General features: G+C 40.6%; 1 protein-coding gene across 1 annotated transcript in view; it reads left to right on the top strand.

Moving 5' to 3' along the window:
- Positions 1-1,533: 1,533 nt before the first annotated feature.
- The window catches only part of LOC103365829 (polypeptide N-acetylgalactosaminyltransferase 14-like), a 43,984-nt gene continuing 23,424 nt past the window's right edge, over positions 1,534-22,093 (top strand). The window contains exon 1 of the mRNA XM_008293375.1: positions 1,534-1,849. Coding sequence (XP_008291597.1) covers positions 1,691-1,849 — 159 coding nt within the window. The 5' untranslated portion in view covers positions 1,534-1,690. The remainder of the gene's footprint in view (positions 1,850-22,093) is intronic.

Genomic DNA, 22,093 nt, shown 5'->3' with positions numbered 1-22,093 from the left:
CACTAGAAGCAGACAAAGTATAATACTCTGAATGAACACTAGATGGTGCACCAAGATTGTAAAGATGTGGTTTCTCTTCGGGTTAATGACTGACATGAGAGGGATCATTTTTATTTTTGGTCCCACATGTTTTATTAATAATTCTGAGATGGCACTTTGTGTGTCTGCTAATTTATTGAAATAAAACGTGGGATCGCTGACAGTTTTCCTCTTGTCAACTTCTCTGTTCATGTGACTGCAACAGAGACAAAATCTTTCCTCTTCTCTCCTCCTCTTCCAATCTCACCCCTCTTATTTTAGTTTTACTCACATCCTCTCTCCATTTTTTTCTTTCCTAGTGTGTTAGGGTTTCCATGCTTTACCTCCTTACTGTCTTTCTTTTTCTGTCTCTTCTCCTCACTTCTTCTCTTCATCATCCTTCTTTCCCTATAGGCACAGTTTTTGCTTCTCTTTTTAGGAACTGTACACACTAAGAATTGACTGAGTTGAACATGGACCCAATATAGCCCTTATTTACGATTACATTTTTTCCGTCTCAGAGCCAAAGACGACACTTGATTGGACATTTGTTGTGTTTTTGTGAAAATGTGAAGCTTACATTGATAATCATCGAGTGACAGTGAGGAACTCTCCTGGAAAGTTCTGCTGTGCTATAAACTGTTGTACCCGATTATGCTCTGCTTTAGGATGTGCAGGGTTATGTTTGTCTGATTAAGCCATATTTTCGGCTGTAACTCACTTTTTTTTTTTTTTTTCGTTAACTGCACATTTTTTCTTTAATTTTTGTCAAAAAATGTCTGATGTTGGTAAGATTCAAAATCAGGTGATGTGGTTTAGTCTGACTAATAGCACAATATCCAAATTTATACAACAACAACAAAAAGAGTTAGGCCAAGTAAACAAATGATTGTAAATTGATGTACATTAGAAAAGTTTGGCTGAGTCAGTTATGGGCATGTTTCTTTAAAATGATGAATTGATAGTCTGAACTATTGATTTAATGTCTATTCTGTTATATTGTGTTCTATGTGCTTTTTTGCTATTGATATCAGCCTAAAAATGTTGTCAAAGCATCAGGGATGGTATTATTTTAAAACAAAAATGAAAGAAAACCAACTATTCATTAAGTGGAAATAAAGAAACTGAATGAGATGATAGAAAGGAGAAGACAATGGCTAAAGAGAAGGAAACTATTTGTTGTTGTGTGTGTATTCTATTCTATTCTATTCTATTCTAATCTGTTTTGCTCTGCTCTGTTCCATTCCACTTTGGTGGAGTAGTTGTGGGTGTCGGCAGGTGGAGCTCCACGCTCTGCCATACAAACCTTCAGGAGGGTCCAGGACTCCCTCAGAGAGACGCACCGATTCACACACACACACACACACACACACACACACACACACGCGGCCACGCACGCGCACACGCACGCGCGCACGGCTGTCAGGCGTGTCAGAGAAGCGCTCGAGCTCCCTGTGAGTTGAAGGGAGCAGAGTGGAGGGGGAGCGCGCACGCCGTGCATAGCCGGTGTTTGTCAGTGAGCGGGACCGGGCGCACTTGTGTTGTGTTAGTTAGTGGAGGTCGGCTGTGTCTGTGCGCTTGTTTCATTTGTTGTTTTTTTTCTCGCTTGTGTAAAATGGGATTCTGACAGCAGCGGGGGCTGCGGGCGCCGCCGGCTCCTCCTGACCGGAAAATGAAGCGTCTCTGTCGGAGGCTGGCGGTGGCCGTGGCGGTGCTGGTGTGGCTGGGAGCGCTGGTTTACCTGCTGGTGTTGAGCCGGAGGAAGCTGCCGGAGCTCGGTACCGGAGCGGGAGCAGGAGTAGCGGGAGGCGGAGAGACGGCGTACAACCAGGTGAAGTACAGACACGAGCACGTCTCCTGCTGTGTGGGTGTGTGCGCGCTGGACACAAACTCAGAGAAATCCCTGTAGAGACTTCCAGGGTGTCCGCGGAGTTCAGAGCACTTCCACTTCGCTCCCATCATATATCCCGAGTTAATGCGCCACAGTAATGACTTTATATCGACATAGTTGCCAGTTGTTTTATGTTTACATCTCCATACACACTTGAGTCTGACTGTGATGCTTTGTCCACAGCATAAAAACCACTTTGCCTCCTACTGAACCACAAAAAAAGAGTTGAGTAAATGTGGCCTCAGTGACAGCAGCCAGAATCCTGCATTTGACATTTCATTTGAGCAAGCTGAGCAAATTGGCAGAAAAATGTACTTAATGAAGTTCAGTGATGAACAAGCTAATGTGTAATTGTTGTAATTAGCACAGGTGCAACTAATTGGCACTAATGCAGTTTAAATGATTGCAGACGTTCTCATTTCATGACACTATTTTTATGTTTTCAAGGCAAATTCTTCATCTGCACAGTAATTTTGGACATCCAGGGAAGTAAAAAAGCACATAATGTCTGAAATTGATCCTAGTTAATTAATTTCACATAGTTAAACACCAACTGTAACCAAATATCACACAAAAAAGAGAATTTCTCCTTATTTTTTCATCACTTAGCTCAAGGAGTAGTCTTAATTCAGCTATGTTGTGAGTTTAAAGTTTTGTTTTTTGTACTTTTATCCTTACTATAGTGACCATTTACTGTCTGTGCTAACATAACTTTAATCTCACAGTGTTCCTGTGGCTCTATAGAACACTCAAGTTGTCATTTGTGATTTCCATTCTTACACTGCTTCATTAATATACCCCAACATCCACTTTCGGGGCTCTTATCGTTGTTTTAAATTCATTATGTGATTGTGCTGGCTCCTTTAAAGATAATTAGGTTCATTTTCGACCTGGTTTGATGTCCGTGCCCTGTGTGCACCGCAGGATGCCTGTTATGCAAAGTACCCGCAGCATGTTCACTGGTGGGATAAATGTATTGATCGCGCCTCTCTTACCTTGTTATATTGAGCTACGAGCACACACGCAATGTAGAAATCCTGTAACAGCTTAAATGTTTAAGAAATTTCCATAGGAATAGTGTGAGACCAGAGTGAAGTCGTGTAAATCCTATTAATTTGTAGGAATTTTAGATGAATATAGGAAGTCAGTCTTTGCAGATACAGACATTAATCCGTGTAGGAAAGTTGTTATATCACACTAGAATATTGTATTAGACTGTTTGTTTAGACTGTGTGAGATTATAAGCAGTACTGTCAAAGTGAAGTACACTCAGCGGTGTGTTCTCTGTGTGTAATGGAAGTACTTGTACTCAAAGCAGGTTGTTTTTGAGGTACTCTGCACTATAGGCACATACACCCGCTTTAATGTACTTTAATGGCATGGATTCAATGAATAGTTCCGAGGCACAGAGACAAAAGATGTTTAGATGGAAATACTGCTGTATGGCTGTATGTGCGTGCATTCCTGTGCGAGGGTGCGTTCAGCTCCTCCACCACACGCCGAGAATCAGCAGCCTGTGTCAAAGTGACAAGTGTTTATGTAGAGACAACAAAAATACATAAATGCTGCAAAGAGCTGAATATAAAATCTGAGAGCTCTCTTATCAGCTCTCTGTGTACCTTGCCGTTTCCTAAAAGATATGTTCTGTTTGTATTGTGATTCACACATACATTATTTGTTTCTGATCACCAGCACGCTGTGACCTCTGACCTCTCTGCGGCCCTTGCTAATGATTGCTTGTAAAGCAGATGATCTAAGTAATGAAGTTTAGTCTGCTGTTGTTGTCCCTGTAAGTCGTCTCTGATATGAACATCAGTTATGTGGCTGAAATGTAAATGCACACCAGGCACTGAAAGAAAGCTTTCAGAGAGGTCTGAGTACACAGCATAAACACATTTCCGTACAACCACCTGCAGTGTGTGTGTCTATTTTTGTTGATACCTGAATGTATGTGTGAATGTGTGTGTGATCTGTTACATCGCCGTGGTTTTAGAGCGACAATTGTTTCAAAAGAATCTGGAAGACTTCCTTCATGTCATGTTATCAAAATCGAGCAGACTAACACTCCACTACTACACGGCTCCTGATATGTGCAGCCAACTTTTCAACAGAGGTCTCTACAGTGGCAGACACTCAAACTGAATAGAACTTGGCCCTGTAACACTTCTGGATGTTTACTTAGGAGGTTGCTGTCAAATGCAGACTCAAGATCAGATGAAGTGGAGTGTTCAGCTGCGCCGCCAAGGATTCCACTGTCATCTGATCATGTATTCCAACACCTTCCAAACATCTCAGCAACAGCTGGATTAATAGGAAATCTGTAAAGATAGTCATAGTCACCGGAAGATAAAATCACCTGACTTTGCTGATCTCTTGACTTTTCCATGTTTGCCACCATGAGTTTACAATCTGTTGTTTTTGTCTCAATAACTATTGAATTGCCATGACGTTAATATAGACGACCATCTTTGGCAATGTGCTGACTCTTCCTCTAGCACCACTATAACATTTCTCCTGTTCTGTGACATATCTCAATATCTACCAGACGGATGGTACAAAATGTTGTACTGAGATTTGTATTTCCTACATGGTGATATATTTGCATGGTGTTGGTGGTTCTGAAACAGTCATTGAGATGTTTTGTTCTTCTGCGATATGTATTGCAGTATAAAATAAATACAACAGATGGCTTCAATTACTCTATTTAGAAAGAATTAATCATTCAAGAATGAGTCGGGAGATTTTTTTTTTTTTTAGGATCTGCATCGAAAATACAAACTAATTTTAAAAAAGCTGAGAAAAGACGTTTGGAATCTTTCTCATATGGTGTATCACTGGCAAAGGCGTCTAAATGATTGTATTTTTTTTGCTTTGGAAGGCATACAGATCTGGCTTTGGCACTCGTCATGCAGAGCTTTAAATGGTCAAACAGAATGGCTGTATCGCCTTGTTTAGTGCAAGACACTGCTGACAGACTACCTGTTTTTGGGCAGTGTATCCTTTCTGCTTTCTGAAATACTGCCATACTACTGACATTATGTTTTATGTGGAACCAAATCTTCTTTTCAGTCTTTTTTCTGGCTCCTCGCTTATTTTTCTGTGCACTTGTAAGGTGTGCATGTCAACTAACTCTGTGCCTGGTGAATGAAGTAAAAAATTTAAAAAATAAGCTCAGTATGCTGTAAATACTGTTGCTGCTATATCTGAGAACCCTTTATGTGGAGTTTCGTATGTAGATTTTTTTAGAACCGTTTGAGTTTTCCTTTCATACCAAGCAACAAAAAGCTGAGTTCATTTGGCTTGTTGGCTTGTTGCACATGCATGCATTGCTATGTTGAATCGATATGTCGTGCAGCCCCCAAGCACCACAATGGAGTTGACGATTTTTTATTTTTAATGAAAAGACTCGACAGCAGTTGGATTGATTTCCCTTAGCAGGCCTAACCTCTAAAGTAAGTATGGTAGTCATTATACAAGTGAATGTCATTGTGAGCGTGAGTTGTGTCTCACTACAGCCTCTTGTGGCTGCGAGCATGGCTGTAGACCCTTAGACTTGTTTCTCAGTGTGTTAGAAACATGAAAGGAGTCAGATCAGACAACCAAATCCACGAGGCTAACACCGTGTCTACACAGAAGGCTTAGCATGAGCTGCACGTTAGCAGAGTTGAAGCAGCAGCTACGGTGTCGACACAGGAGGCGTTCAGGCAAAGTGCGGAGTCCAATGCACAATTACTGTAGTTGCACATGTAAAGCGCAGGAATATAAACCTAATGATTTCAAATATGGTTTGGGTGATGTGTGCAAGTAAAACACAAGCATTTACACTGTCTACGCAGACAGCAGGATTGATTAAAATAGGAGTGTGTCTGTTCTGTCAGATGAGATGAATGACACCGCAAAAATAGCTTGTGTAGAAAAGGAGGTGGATAAAAAAAAACAAAAGTCTAATGGCCACTAGGGAGCAGCTGGGCAGGCAGGTGATGGTGTCAGCTAATGTGCAGGAGCATTAACCTCTGCAGTGGCCTTTAGTGTACATGTGAAGAAAAATGACAGGATTTTATGGTTTTCTGTGAGAAGTAGCAAAAACAGTGACTGAGCAAAACAAAACAACGGTACAGGAAGTGCAGACAGAGCTGATGTTCAGGCTAGTTTAAAAGAGATGATCAGAACGATTGGTTGAGGCTTAGAAGAAACCGCTATTATATAAAATAAGTTGTGTTACTCAGCTCAACAAGGTTCAACATTCATAAGAAACAGAGAATCCGGTCAGTAACAGTATAAGAATTATGATCAAAAAAAGCTCTTAAGACATCAACAATTCTGAAAGAAGAGGCTCCCCTTAATTTTGTGTGAGTAGGAGGTATTTCAAAATGGTTCATAATTCAGGCAATGAAGCTAATCTGCTGTTGCTCTCATTGTCAGTTGACCTGGATAAGATCCTCAGCTAAACGCCTAAAATATGAAATTTGAAATGTAATTAAACTACTTGAGTTGCAGGGATAGAAACAGCTGCAACCACTTTAGCCTATCAAGGGAAGAAGAGGGAAAAAAAGACTGTCTTGTCTTGTGTGGACTTGTTCTCTAAGCTGTGAAGCTACAAGCTAATGAGAGAATCTCTATTCATTCAGCAGGACAGTTTGTGTGTGTGAGTGTGTGTGAGAGCGTTGGTGAATGCATCATTTTCAAGTCAGGACACACATGCTGCAGTGCACCTCGGATAATACCCAACGCAGATACAGACTTGCCAACTTAATCCTACAGTTTTTCATACTCAGGGAAAATCTGTGCAGGCTACAGGTACAGGCTGCTTTGCTTTGTATCAGCATTACCATGCACACTGTCTCCTCCTGACTTAAACCCCCCCCCCCAAAAAAAAAAAACCAGAATAGATGGGTTCTTTTTCATGCGCTGGTATATTATTAAAATACAAGTTTTAACATGAGCACTCGGGAAGTGATATACCCTTTATTACCGAAAAGACGTTTGGGCCAAAACCAAAAGTTTCTGTAGTAAACATAGAAACAACGGCTGCTGAATTATACTTCACAGGAAGCAGAATCCTCTGTTTGATATCTTCAGTGATGTGGGAATGTTGGAAACATCAGTGTAAAAATTGCATGTTCGTATGCAGCATTGGATGATACACTCTGCTAGCTGTTCCATGAAGCGCAAAATATGTTTTCTGTGTTCGCATGAGAGATGATTTTGTCTACCCATTTGTCTGAGAGTCCATGCAAATCGTTCATGTGCAGTCAAACATTTATGACTGTGTCGACTGTATGCAAGGATATTACACGTTGATAGATGAGGAAGTGCTCGTGTATGCTGTGCAAAGTTGTTGCACATCGCACGTCTCTTTTTGACCAAATGGTTATTGGAAAAACTGGTTTCGACACAACACACCAGAAGTCAGATTGTTTATGAGGTAAAAAAAGCATCCGTCTGTAACTCTTTCAGGGTGGACTGTGTAGTTCCTACAACTCCCCCAGCATGACTAGTCCTATCTGGTAAAACGTCACAGCGTCACAATACTGTCAGCTTGGTTTGCAGTCTTTTTCTTTTTTTTTTTCAATTGCCGATGACTACTAAAGTCACATAAATCAAATTACTAGATAATTGTAAAAAATGGGTCAAAACTGTCGATACATTCCCGTCAAAGTCTGTGTTTTTATGAATGGTAATTCCTTCTTTTACAATATTTGATCCTAAAATTACACAATTATTACCGTACTGAACAGATATTTTCTGTTATTTGGAAGAAAGGTTATGTACATTAAGTATTTAAAAATGGTAAATAATCTTGTAGCTGTTACAGATTTTCCCCGTGTTGGTAAATTACTGACATATCCAGTAAAGTCACAAAGAAAAAGTATAAATTTACGCATTGACTGAATAAAAAAATACAACACAAAACAGGCTGAATCTGTGCATAAAAAAAAAAATCTGCTTTTTTACCATCAGTCATTTGTCCCTTTACAATGTGTGACTGTAAAATAACTTTTTTGATGTATATAAATCTGTTAAAAATACAAGTATTTTACACGTTTTCCATTATTTTTATGTTTTTGAACATGACAGTATTACATTGTTTTCTGGCACTGTTGTCTGTGAAGATTCTCAGTCATCCAGGTCATGGTTATTCTGGTAGATTAATCGTAGCAACTGGACTTGCTTGAAGACGTTCCACCTCTCATCCAAGACGCTTCATCAGGTCTGACTGACTAGTTGGGACTTCCAGATACTTCTATCCTGAAGGAGCCATTAACACCTGTGCTTCGGTTTCAACTGGGGGTTGTTGCTTCTCCCCCTGCCACAAAAGTGTTCATTAGGGTCTTTTGTGGCTAGGTGTGAATGTGGTTTCATCTTCCTGGGGAGAGCTTGTAGGACTGAATTGTAAACAGGTGAGAGATGATGCCTCAGACCTCCACCTCTGTTGAGGGATGGTCTTTCCAGTTTGACACAGATGGCTTCTTCCACCTCTCTCTCAAACCATCTGTCCTCTCTGGCCAAAATCTGTACGCTGTCGTCTTTGAATGAGTGTCCAGAATCCTGTAGTATTCCTTGCTTCAGATCCAGCTGCTACCTGCAGTGCGTTCACTGTGGTTTTGTTATTTATCAAAATGTGTGTTTAGCATTAAGTGTTTTTGTTTAGAAATGGAAGGTGTTATTGTTATTTCCTTTCTTTCCTTCTAGCTCATTTTGATGCTCTTTTTTATTTCTTTTATTTTAGACTAGATTAGAATTCTGGTAGTTCTAATAATGCTACTGGCAACCACTGTGAATGTTTTTGCAGTCTTCATGCTTGTGTTTGACATTCAGCACTGCACACTTGACCCTGATCGCTCCTGGTTGATCATGAATTCCACCTCTGAAGCAGGAACTTGTGAAGGGCAGGACCTTTGACCCTAAAACCAAAACTGAAGCAATGTGCATGTAGTTGAAATGCAAGTTAAACTCCTGAATTCTTGAAAAGGTTCCTGGAAAATGTCAAAGCAAATGGCCACAACATGCCACTTTCTGAAACTGTATCCTTTTGAGGCATATATCCCTGTGAATATTCATACTTTCTTGTAATCAGATGGTGTTTACATGGGCTCTTACCCTCATTATTGGCCTAATTACTTTGTAATCACATTATTAATGCGTATGTAAATGTAGACCGTGCTCGTGCTGGACAGCTCACATGTGGGAACGTGCAAAGGTGTGTAAATGTGAGGCAGGTTGTTGCTCAGAAACATCCAGTGAATAAACCTCCAGCATGTGAAAAACCATCCGCAGGTAGTTATTTTTTCTCTGAAGGTTCCTTTATAGATATAGGCTACCTGTTTGTGACTGCTATGAAAAATCTTCCTCTTCAGCTTTGAATATGTGTAGTGTGTTTGTGTGTGAGCCGGGACTGAGGATGTGTGTTAGTTTTGTCAGCAGTACTTGTGGCGCTATGTGCTATTCAAATGCTAATGCAGAATTCCCATTCCTCACAGGATTAGCCCGCACTCCTGTTTACCTAGCACGACTACTTCCAGTACAAGGAGGAGTACTCCTGTACTGTTTGCACACACACACATACATACACATATGCGCACACACACATAGAAATGCTTATATGCAGGATCACACCCTCATCTGCATGTGCACACAAGAAAAAATGGTATTTCTTGCACAGAGGCGGAATCGCACACACTCACACTGAGAGAGCCTTTGGAGAGTCTTTGAAGCAGCATGGTTAGAGTGTGCCTGTGTCCTCAGGCAGGTTGGCAGGGGGTCTTTATGGAGTTTCTGCCTTCAGAAGTCCAAACATGAGAGGAAACAATCTGTTGGTTCGTTGAATACTGAAGGACACTGCCTCTCCCTCTCTCTCTCTGTAATGGAAGAATGTCAACCATCCCAGGGCAAGATGTGGATCAGATTTCAAGCAGGATGAGACAAATTGCTGCAGATAACTGGCAATTCAAGGAAATGAGTTGTTTTATGGAAGTTGCATTCTGTAAATGGATAGAACATTGCCACTGAAACCATCCATATGTCTTAACAGATTGTTAGCTCTGGTGCCTTATGGGACACTTGACACTGTGGCTGCCAGTGCTTCCTGACACATCACAATCATGTTGTCACCATGCTAAAATTCTGACTTTGAAACGATAACTGCCGGAAAAACCACAATATCAGAAAAGGGGAGGGAATAATAGGTAAAAGCACTAAACTAAATATTTTTACAATGTTCCGTGTTCAATAAAATTGTAGTTTATGTTTAAGGTGTTTGTTTTTTAAACAATTAAATAATAGCCCTGTAGAATTATTGATAGGATTCTTGTGAATAATTTTATTAAGGTCAGCCCTTTGAAAGAGTATGCAGTAATATAATTCAATTCTATTCAATTCAATTATATTTGTATAGCTCAGTTTACAACATATGTCATCACACAGCGCTTAACAAAGTAAAGTATAGACCTTACAAATTTAAACAGCAGTAGCCTTTGGACTCCCTCTGAGCAAGCGGTTGGCAATGGTGGGAAGGAACCAAAACCCCCCCACAAAGGAGGGGGAAAGAAAACCTCCGGCAGAACCAGGCTCAGGGAAGACAGCTATCTGCCTCCACCGGTTGGGTGAGAGTGGGGATGAGGGGTGGAGAAAACAGGATAGCAGATGGAGAGCGAGCAACAGAATGGAACAATAAATAGTATAATGTCCCATATACCTGTTAATAGGATTTCTGTGATTGTTAACTTCATATTTGAAACCAGATATCACTTATTAAACAGCGTTTAATAAGACTGAATACACAGTGCAGGTGTAAGCACATTTCTAGAGATAGAAATAATTTTTGATAAAAATGCACTTGTGAATGCATGATTTTGAAAAGCTGGAAGGTTACGCTAAAGTTTGTCTTGCATGGTCAGACCATTCTCCAGCGCTGATACACCGTTTTGTAAAATGGTCTTTCTGCATCACGCTACCATTCTGCTATAGGGGGAAATGCTCTGGCAAGTTTGTGTTTCTTTAAACCAATCACAGTTGTCTTGGGCAGAGCTAAGAATATAATGTACCGACAGTGCACACTCAGAATAGTGTTTCGGTGAAACGTTTTCATGCAGGGAGGCCGTCACTGCCATTTAAATGGATTAAAAAATCAAAAACGAGCAGTGCTGCTTTATTGCACAATCTGAACCAACAGCAAAAAGTAGATTTTTTCTTTTAGTGTGATAAATTGTTGCCTGGATGTGGTGGTTGTTGTTCCAGTAGTGAAAGCGATTTTGAAAACAATGACATATAGATAGCAGAAGGACAGGAGAAAGCTGTGTGAGATGTGTGGCCAATGGTGAGCTTGTACCTGCGATCTACATCTGGTGAGACAGACTAAGGTGACATCACCAATGAGAACATTGCATATATAGATTTTGCTGCACTGGTAAGTTATCTGAAAAGATAACCACAAATTTAACACTTGTCACTGTCCTTAATTGGCTTGTCAAACTCAAATCGTAAAAAAAAGTTTGCTTGTCACAAAATAAATTACATTCGTCCAGGTTGGATGTGTGGGCGTCTTTGGGCCGCAGAGGTTTGAAGCATCTTTCACAGACGGGCTTTGTGGTGTCACTGGACATGCCCTGACTGTCAGCTGTGTAAGCCAAGTGTTGTGCGTCTGCTTTGTCAACAAGAGGACTTGTATTTGATGCCATGCGTTGGTTTTGTCACCTTCAAAGCTTCAACGTGGCCATGAAAGAAAAAAAAAGCAGATTGACACCCCCCTAAACCTGCAGGGAGTCGAAGCAGTCGGCTGCATCTCTGTTGTTTTTGTTGGCACAAAAATCTGTCAAATCAGCCAAATGCGGTCTATGATAAGTGCAGTTAAATATGGATTTTAAACGCACAAGTAGTCACCTAGATTTACAGTATGAATTATTACAATATTCTTCTCTTGTTTTTAAATCTGTTATCATGTTTTCAGCTCGTTTTTCGCTGCAACTTTCTTTGTAACAGAACCTCTCTTTCCATATCTAACTTCTGTCTCAGTTTCTCTCTTTCTCTTGCGTTTCTCAAGGAAACAAGATCGATGCTCCAATCACTGTGCTCGCCTTGTGTATCACAACGCCCAATCGCTCCACAATGGCACAAGGCACACACACACACACACACACACACACACACACACACAATGCCCAACAATACACTAAATTACACAATCACACACATACACAAGCTGCATGCACACACGCTCGAAATTATTCATTTCCCCGTCATATGAAATGCAGTTATTGTTCCTTTCTCCTTCCCTCTCCCTATCAGGAGGTATTCACATGGACAAGAGGAGAGGGAAATGAGTTTTCAGTGCGGCTATAACCAGCTCCCAGGGAGGGAATAATAATAATAATGTTTTATATGAGGCTCTCAGTGCAGCTGGGCCCACAGGTTGGCTAACTAGACTGGCCTCTGGCACCGGGGGCCTCATTTGTGAAACCCTTTTACCGCGGGGGAAACGAACCTGACTGTGGTTCAACAGCTACAGCAGCTGATAAATGACAGTTTCACTCCTTCTGCAACCAGATTACATTGGCTTAGACAAATGCAAACAACAAAATAAAAATTGTACACAATTAAATTATGGATTTTACACAACTGAACTGTTAAGGTTTTATTCATTTACAATAAGTGATGTTAAAAGTAAATGGCACCAGTCCAGTGTTTTAAAACAACACAAAGCATTAGATTAACTACACTTTAGGCTGACTATGTGCTTCCATAGATAATACATATCAGGTGATCAGATTAACTGTTTCCATTCAACACATACAACTGGACAATAATATTTAATCTGGTATCAAGATTTCAAAAGAAAATGCATCTATTTCACTCTTCCCTTTACCCATTTCTACTTTTGAGCTGCGGCAGTTCAGATTTGTGTTAAAACATTTTGTTTTTACTCTGTTGCTGTGGTCGCATTTCTTAGAATGCACCACACCTTTGTCATTATCACACAGACATGAAAAATCTTGTCTGTATGATAATGATAAGGCTGTTGCAACATTCTTAGAGACTGCTACTGTCTGCAGAGCACATCAGCTGCTGTTGGTGCTCCTTCTCAGGCTAATAGGTCAGTTTTAATGAAAACTCAATAATTTCCAGCAGCAGAAGCTTTACAGTAAAATCCTTTTAGCAGTTTGATGCAAATTAGTCCTCTTGTCTCTTTTGCTAAATGGTCATGATACTAATTCATACTGTATCTAAGTGCCAAAATGAAACAGTAGCAGAAATCAAACATGGAAATGCTGCTGGGAGGACATCAGCTGTAGGAAATATTGACTTACCCACAAGGCTTTAGTCACCGAAGGCCAGTGCTGCCTGAAAAGATCCTTCAAGTTTCTTTCAAATATATTTTAGCGTCATTAACCCTATTCAGGACTTTCATGTTGCCATACGTAGAAGGTTTTTCGAGGTCCATTAGACCCCAAGAAAGAATATGTGCAAAATATTTGTTGATATTCATTATAGACTTTTATACGATGTTAAATACATTTTCTGATAAGTTGACGTATTTTTGGTTCCTAATGCACGACAAATGTCCCTCTTTTTATATTAAAAAAATAAATAAAAATCTTCAAACAGAAAAAAACAATACCTGTCACCTAAACCAAATGACCTGGGGTCCAAAAGACCCCAAAAGTCCTGAATAGGGTTAAAGGCACCACAAAGACGAATCAGAAACAGTGGCATTGTATTACAGATAATTGTAAAGCTCTGGAACATAAATATACAATTCTGATTTTGGGTAAAAGTGTGTAAGATAAAGGTGAATACATCCATAAAACCATAAACTCACATTTTAGGGAATAGCTGTAAGACCCCGATGCAGTCAGTGCATATATCTCACGTAGGAGTTCGTTCCTGGCTCTGTTAATTATTTATTTCACTGGTCACATTCGGTAACCCACTGGTAAATTGGTTATGTGATAATTTAACCTTTTTTTCTTTTGTTTTTGTTTTTTTCAAATTAGTGATCATTTTATTGAGCTGTTTTGTTTCTTATCTTTTTTTTTTCGCAGAACCCCCAGAAGCTATACGACATTTAAAATTTGAACTTCTTGCTTTCTTCATTTTAAAACTTTTTCTTCCACGGAGCCTCACAATTTATTTGCTTGTTTAATGGAGACATTACAGAGAATATTGTTACCTGACACAAATGCAACTGATGTAAAGTTTATAGGCCACCTAGAGTCAAAGGTGGTAAGACAGTAGGTAGACTTAGATGTTGTGGTAGAAGAGAAGTGCTCATTTAGGAAATGACAGATAAGTAAGTGAGCCGTTTGAGACACCAACTCCAGTGATTTCTTGTTTTGCTCCTCTGTGGCTTTCAGCTAAATGAACAGTTGCTCTGATATTATACACAGACAGGCAATTTGCAATCACCGTGCCATTCCTGCATTAAGAAGCACGTTTCTCACAAAAGCACAAGAAAGGGTGTTTTGCATTTTCCACCGCTTCACTCCTTCCTCCTTTATAAATGATTCAGACGATTCAGAAAAAAAAACAAAAAACAGCAAGAATCAGCATAAATGGGATATTTTTTTTTTCCTTTTTAAAGTTGACGATGCGGCATAATCAAGCATCTTTGACTGCAAAATTATCCACGTATACTGAGTGTGCGTTTGTGTCTTACACACATACTGATAAACACAGGGAGGGGAGGGCTCAGAGCAGTTGATAATTCTAGCTTTAGTTATGGCATCATACAGGCTTAGCAGGACAATGTCAGTAAATCATCGCTCCATGTGTGCGGAAATTCCACTCATAGATATTTCATTAATATTACATTGATATGAGTGTCATATAAGTGTCAGTTTGTGTGCTAGTTTGTGAGTGTACAGCCCATCTTGTGCTGCACGCACATACATTGTGTGCATTGGAAATGAAGTGTCATTGACAAGGCAGCCCCACTCTGTCACGCTACACAACACATGACGTTAAGCGATAGTGTGCGTGTGTGTTCAGGGGAGTGAGGAAGATGTTCTCACAGTGGGTTAGGTAAAGGTGGCATTCTGAGTCCTTTCTGCCTGTCTATTTCAGTTCTTAAGATACTTGAATCTTTGAGTTGCGGGTTTACTACAACATTAAAATCCTGCTTTTAAAATAATGTAACAATGGAGTAATAAAAATGTAATTACATACTGTAGTATATCAGCTACAACAGACACTTTTGCAGTAAGTACAAGGGCAGAACAGCAATTGATTTCTTACTGAGACTGCCATTCAAAACAATGTAATTAGAAAATCAGAAAGGCTGCAAACTATAATATATGTTCTGTGTCTGACTCAGGGTGTGAGCTGTCATGCCGTCCACCTTGTGTGACAGTCACACTGTTGATGGTGTCTGGTGGTAATACTCAATCACATTTAAATGAATACTGGACTGAAGCTGGGCTGCTAGGTGTCTCCGTGGTTAGCACCGTTGCCTCGCAGCTAGAAGATCCCTGGTTCGTTAGGATGCCCGGGATCTTTCTGCGTGGAGTTTGCATGTTCTCCCCGTGCAGTGTGGGTTCTCTCCGGGTTCTCCGGCTTCCTCCCACACAGTCCAAAAACATGTTGAGGTTAATTGGTGATTCTAAATTGTCTGTAGGTGTGAATGTGAGTGCGCTTGGTTGTCTGTCTAAGTGTAGCTCGTTTAGACTGCAGGACTTAATGCTCAGTTCGGATTTTTTTGTGAAATCCGATTTTTTTTTTTTTGCGAGTTCGTTCACATTTCCAATTAAATGCGACTTATATGTGATCTCCTGTGTGAACTTTTTATGACCTGTAAGTGTTCCACATGCGCAGAAGAGGACACAACGATGTCATATGGTGTGGAGCGTGACTTGCGATTTTAAAGTTGTTGTCCAACCGGAGCCAGCACATTTACAATGTAATCGTTTAAAGGAGAAGATTAAAAAAGGAAGAAAGCCAGGTTTTTGGCCATGGCGTTTTGTGGGGCAGTGGCAGCAACATCTGTACAGAGAAACGTGTGAGTGTGGAGTTGCAGCCAGGAGTGGTGGGATAGTGATGAGAGAGGCTTTACTGATGCGGACCTCATGCATAATTTTCGAATGACAAGGCCGACCTTTATGTATGTTGGTCGTGTATCAATGACGTGCAGGTCGGATAAATGCGACCTGGCCGTTCAGACAGAAGTCGCATGGCAAAAGATCAGATGCCTATCGGATTTAGGACCACATATCCAAGTGACCTGGGTTACTTTTGAAAAAATCGGATCTGTGTTGTTCAGACTGTTATGAAAAGACCAGATACAGGTCGCATAGGGACAAAAAAATCAGACTTGGGTAACTGCTGTCTGAATGTAGCCTAAGTGTAGCCCTGTGATAGACTGGTGACCTGTCCAGGGTGTCCCTGCCTTCACCCTGAGTCAGCTGGGATAGACTCCAGCCCCCTAGTGAGGATTAAGCGGTGTATAGATAATGGATAGATAGATGATGGATGGATGGACTGAAGCTTGAATTAAAAAAAATAAATGTCCGGAGAATATATAATACATAATTTTTTTCCCCCCAATTTGTTCGCCCTTGTTGACTTACTTGCCATAGTAGATTTTCCTAACATTCTTTTACTTTAATATTTTCAGTTCAGGACTTTCACACTGTGGGATTAGCACTTTTACTTACAATCTACATATTTTCTCTCCTGCTGCCTATCAACCCTTTACTATATTAATTCATACAATAATCACCATGTTTTTTAACAGCTGAGGTTACACAGCCACAGCCTGACTGCACTTCCCCTCCATGAAAAGCGGTGATGTCGACCGCTGGGTTTGTTGTGTGAAGTTTGTCTCTCCCAGTGTGTGAGAGAAGTACCAGACCGTTGCTGAAAGCCAAGTTTCACAGCTGCTGAAGAAATCAAACTTCTGACTAAGAAGTCATTTAAACAGGTTACATTTAAACAGGGTTCATTAGAGCATATGTACAGGATCAAGACTTCAGACATGAAAACATAAAGAAAAGGAATTTCTTGAGGTTCGTCGGTGTTTGTAAAATATCCACTGAGTCTATGTTAGACTTGATTTAAAGTACAGACTAAATGTTTTCACTTTGAGTTATTAGAAACATGTTCTCCTTTTGGAGTTGCAGAGCTGACATATAATGAATCGTCTAAGTTTTGTTATCATGTTGGACTTTCCAGTTTCACTATACAGTTTTGTACTAAGACTGGAGAAAAGATATCTGATTAGCGGCCAGTTTCATGTATATATGCTTCTTTAAAGTTGATTTTTGCCAGTAACTTGGTTATTTTGTGAATGTGAAAATGGTCTTTAAGAGGAAAGCATAGTGTGTGTGTGTGTGTGTGTGTGTGGGAGGCAGAGGAAGAGGGTTTGTGAATCGGGGAGTAATTGTCTACTGACATTTGTGTGAGTGTATACGTGTATGTGTGTGTGCTGGTGTGAAAATTGTAATTCTCACCTTGATGCATGTAGGATTGAGCCATCAATCTAGTTTATAGAGAGCGGAGGGTAAAATGAGGATAAAGAGAATGGGGGAGAAAGATAACAGAAAGAGAGAACGAGAGGGTGTGAACTAAGGAGGAAAGTCAAAAACAGAGGCAAGAGAAAGAGAACAAAGGAGCCAAACAACAGCAGTGACAGGAAAGTTGAGGGAATAAAGATATGAGATTGAGACAGAATAGAAAAGACAACTAGAAGAGGTGGCCGGAGGAGAGCGTGACGCAAGATGAGAATAGAAATGAGAAAGAAGAGAGTATGGAAAGAGACAGAAAATAGGGGAAAATCTAGGATGGGAGGAAAAGAGAGACAAAAGGAGACAGCCACACAAACACACACTCACAACATGAACAACAACAGTGAGTCGACAGGGAGCAAATGAACTGGTTTAAAGCAGACAGAGTACAAGCTGTTTTCGCTGTCGCCAGTCATTTGTGCTCAATGTGTCATTTCTCCACTCAGTGCCAGTTACAGCCAGCTTCTCCTGTCACGGCCTCTGTGTTTGCACGAGCGAGTATCAGTACTCCTACAGCGCTGTACGTGAGCTGAGGTGTTGAAGTAAAACATGCAAGAGGCCCTTTAGTGGAGGACAGCCTTTCAAGATTCTCCTACTTGGAAAGTTAAAGCGTGAGGTGCCTTTTATCTGTCATGATCTTACTGTGGTTTACGGTCAGTGGTGATTCCTTCTGCTTTGCCACAAATGCTGCATATTCTCTGTACTGAATTAAAAAAGTCTGAGATTCCACAAAATATAAATGACAAAACGTCTACAGATTTGGTGTCAGGTGGATATTCTCTGTAATGAATTAAACATTTGACGCTCAAACCTGTGTGAAACTGCACAGCAGAGGACAAAACATGAAGACAGTCACACAGGTCGGTCAGTTCACTCCAGCCATAATAATGAAATATTTGTGGGTTTGAAATTTTAATGAAATTCCTCATCTTACAAAGGAATTGATTTGATTTTGATTTATTGATTCATTTCAAACATGTCAAAGCCATTGTACGAAACCCAGTGTACCAACACATACACAAAAAGAAAAGAAAGAACAACAAAAATCCATAACACTAAAGATATGAAATTATACACATATACATACATATAAACACATATACACACACATACATTCTACGTGCGTGTGTGTTCTTCATTCTTCTTGACAACTGTTCATCAGATCCACTTCAGACTTGGCTTTTGTATCGTCAGGGAACTGAGGAAGTACAGTTTGGATGAGTGATGTTTGAGAAACATCACTTCAATTGGTAACCGCTGTATGGTTGGACTCATCGACGATGACAACGGTGCGTGGTTGGTTATAGCACGGATACCCCAGGAGAGGAAGCTGCTGCTAATAAACCTCGCCCACAATCATCTGAGGTGTGGGAGGATTTTAGACAGAGACCAACAATGTGGTGCTCTGTCAGTGCTGCAAACTGGAAACGGCTGAGCACACCAGTACAACTGCTGCATGAGCATTTAAGTGAAAGCATCCCAGAGTGCTTTATGGAGGCTGCAGCGACAGANACTACGACATTAAAATCCTGCTTTTAAAATAATGTAACAATGGAGTAATAAAAATGTAATTACATACTGTAGTATATCAGCTACAACAGACACTTCTGCAGTAAGTACAAGGGCAGAACAACAATTGATTTCTTACTGAGACTGCCATTCAAAACAATGTAATTTGAAAATCAGAAAGGCTGCAAACTACAATATATATTCTGTGTCTGACTCAGGGTTTGAATTGTCATGCCGTCCACCTTGTGTGAAAGTCACACTGTTGATGGTGTCTGGTGGTAATACTCCATCACATTTAAATGAATACTGGACTGAAGCTGGGCTGCACGGTGTCTCCGTGGTTAGCACCGTTGCCTCGCAGCTAGAAGAGCCCTGGTTCGCGTTAGGATGCCCGGGATCTTTCTGCGTGGAGTTTGCATGTTCTCCCCGTGCAGCATGGGTTCTCTCCGGGTTGTTCGGCTTCCTCCCACACAGTCCAAAAACATGCTGAGGTTAATTGGTGACTCTAAATTGTCTGTAGGTGTGAATGTGAGTGCGCTTGGTTGTCTGTCTATAAGTGTAGCTCGTTCAGACTGCAGGACTTAATGCTCAGTTCGGATTTTTTTGTGAAATCCGATTTTTTTTTTTGCAAGTTCGTTCACATTTCCAATTAAATGCGACTTATATGTGATCTCCTGTGTGAACTTTTTACGACCTAAAAGTGCTCCACATGCGCAGAAGAGGACACAACGATGTCATACGGAGTGGAGCGTAACTTGCGATTTTAAAGTTGTTGTCCAACCAGAGCCAGCACATTTACAATATAATCGTTTAAAGGAGAAGATTAAAAAGGAAGAAAGCCAGGTTTTTGGCCATGGCGTTTTGTGGGGCAGTGGCAGCAACATCTGTACAGAGAAACGTGTGAGTGTGGAGTCACAGCCAGGAGTGGTGGGATAGTGATGTGAGAGGCTTTACTGATGCGGACCTCATGCGTAATTTTCGAATGACAAGGCCGACCTTTATGTATGTTGGTCGTGTGTCAATGACGTGCAGGTCGGATAAATGCGACCGGGCCGTTCAGACAGAAGTCGCGTGGCAAAAGATCAGATGCCTATCGGATTTAGGACCACATATCCAAGTGACCTGGGTCACTTTTGAAAAAATCGGATCTGTGTTGTTCAGACTGTTATGAAAAGACCAGATACAGGTCGCATAGGGGCAAAAAAATCCGACTTGGGTAACTTTAGCCTGCTGTCTGAACGCAGCCTAAGTGTAACTTTGTGACTATTTTTTCCCCAATTTGTTCACCCTTGTTGACTTACTTGCCATAGTAGATTTTCCTAACATTCTTTTACTTTAATATTTTCAGTTCAGGACTTTCACACTGTGGGATTAGCACTTTTACTTACAATCTACATATTTTCTCTCCTGCTGCCTATCAACCCTTTACTATATTAATTCATACAATAATCACCATGTTTTTTAACAGCTGAGGTTACACAGCCACAGCCTGACTGCACTTCCCCTCCATGAAAAGCGGTGATGTCGACCGCTGGGTTTGTTGTGTGAAGTTTGTCTCTCCCAGTGTGTGAGAGAAGTACCAGACCGTTGCTGAAAGCCAAGTTTCACAGCTGCTGAAGAAATCAAACTTCTGACTAAGAAGTCATTTAAACAGGTTACATTTAAACAGGGTTCATTAGAGCATATGTACAGGATCAAGACTTCAGACATGAAAACATAAAGAAAAGGAATTTCTTGAGGTTCGTCGGTGTTTGTAAAATATCCACTGAGTCTATGTTAGACTTGATTTAAAGTACAGACTAAATGTTTTCACTTTGAGTTATTAGAAACATGTTCTCCTTGTGGAGTTGCAGAGTTGACATATAATGAGTCCTCTTTAAGTTTTGTTATCATGTTGGACTTTCCAGTTTCACTATACAGTTTTGTACTAAGACTGGAGAAAAGATATCTGATTAGCGGCCAGTTTCATGTATATATGCTTCTTTAAAGTTGATTTTTGCCAGTAACTTGGTTATTTTGTGAATGTGAAAATGGTCTTTAAGAGGAAAGCATAGTGTGTGTGTGTGTGTGTGTGTGTGGGAGGCAGAGGAAGAGGGTTTGTGAATCGGGGAGTAATTGTCTACTGACATTTGTGTGAGTGTATACGTGTATGTGTGTGTGCTGGTGTGAAAATTGTAATTCTCACCTTGATGCATGTAGGATTGAGCCATCAATCTAGTTTATAGAGAGCGGAGGGTAAAATGAGGATAAAGAGAATGGGGGAGAAAGATAACAGAAAGAGAGAACGAGAGGGTGTGAACTAAGGAGGAAAGTCAAAAACAGAGGCAAGAGAAAGAGAACAAAGGAGCCAAACAACAGCAGTGACAGGAAAGTTGAGGGAATAAAGATATGAGATTGAGACAGAATAGAAAAGACAACTAGAAGAGGTGGCCGGAGGAGAGCGTGACGCAAGATGAGAATAGAAATGAGAAAGAAGAGAGTATGGAAAGAGACAGAAAATAGGGGAAAATCTAGGATGGGAGGAAAAGAGAGACAAAAGGAGACAGCCACACAAACACACACTCACAACATGAACAACAACAGTGAGTCGACAGGGAGCAAATGAACTGGTTTAAAGCAGACAGAGTACAAGCTGTTTTCGCTGTCGCCAGTCATTTGTGCTCAATGTGTCATTTCTCCACTCAGTGCCAGTTACAGCCAGCTTCTCCTGTCACGGCCTCTGTGTTTGCACGAGCGAGTATCAGTACTCCTACAGCGCTGTACGTGAGCTGAGGTGTTGAAGTAAAACATGCAAGAGGCCCTTTAGTGGAGGACAGCCTTTCAAGATTCTCCTACTTGGAAAGTTAAAGCGTGAGGTGCCTTTTATCTGTCATGATCTTACTGTGGTTTACGGTCAGTGGTGATTCCTTCTGCTTTGCCACAAATGCTGCATATTCTCTGTACTGAATTAAAAAAGTCTGAGATTCCACAAAATATAAATGACAAAACGTCTACAGATTTGGTGTCAGGTGGATATTCTCTGTAATGAATTAAACATTTGACGCTCAAACCTGTGTGAAACTGCACAGCAGAGGACAAAACATGAAGACAGTCACACAGGTCGGTCAGTTCACTCCAGCCATAATAATGAAATATTTGTGGGTTTGAAATTTTAATGAAATTCCTCATCTTACAAAGGAAT

This window comes from Stegastes partitus, unplaced genomic scaffold (genome assembly GCF_000690725.1).
Source record: "Stegastes partitus isolate 25-593 unplaced genomic scaffold, Stegastes_partitus-1.0.2 Scaffold879, whole genome shotgun sequence".
Taxonomy (NCBI): Eukaryota; Metazoa; Chordata; class Actinopteri; family Pomacentridae; genus Stegastes; species Stegastes partitus.
Note: the sequence above shows the minus strand (reverse complement) of the source record. Positions and strands in the feature narration are given on the sequence as shown.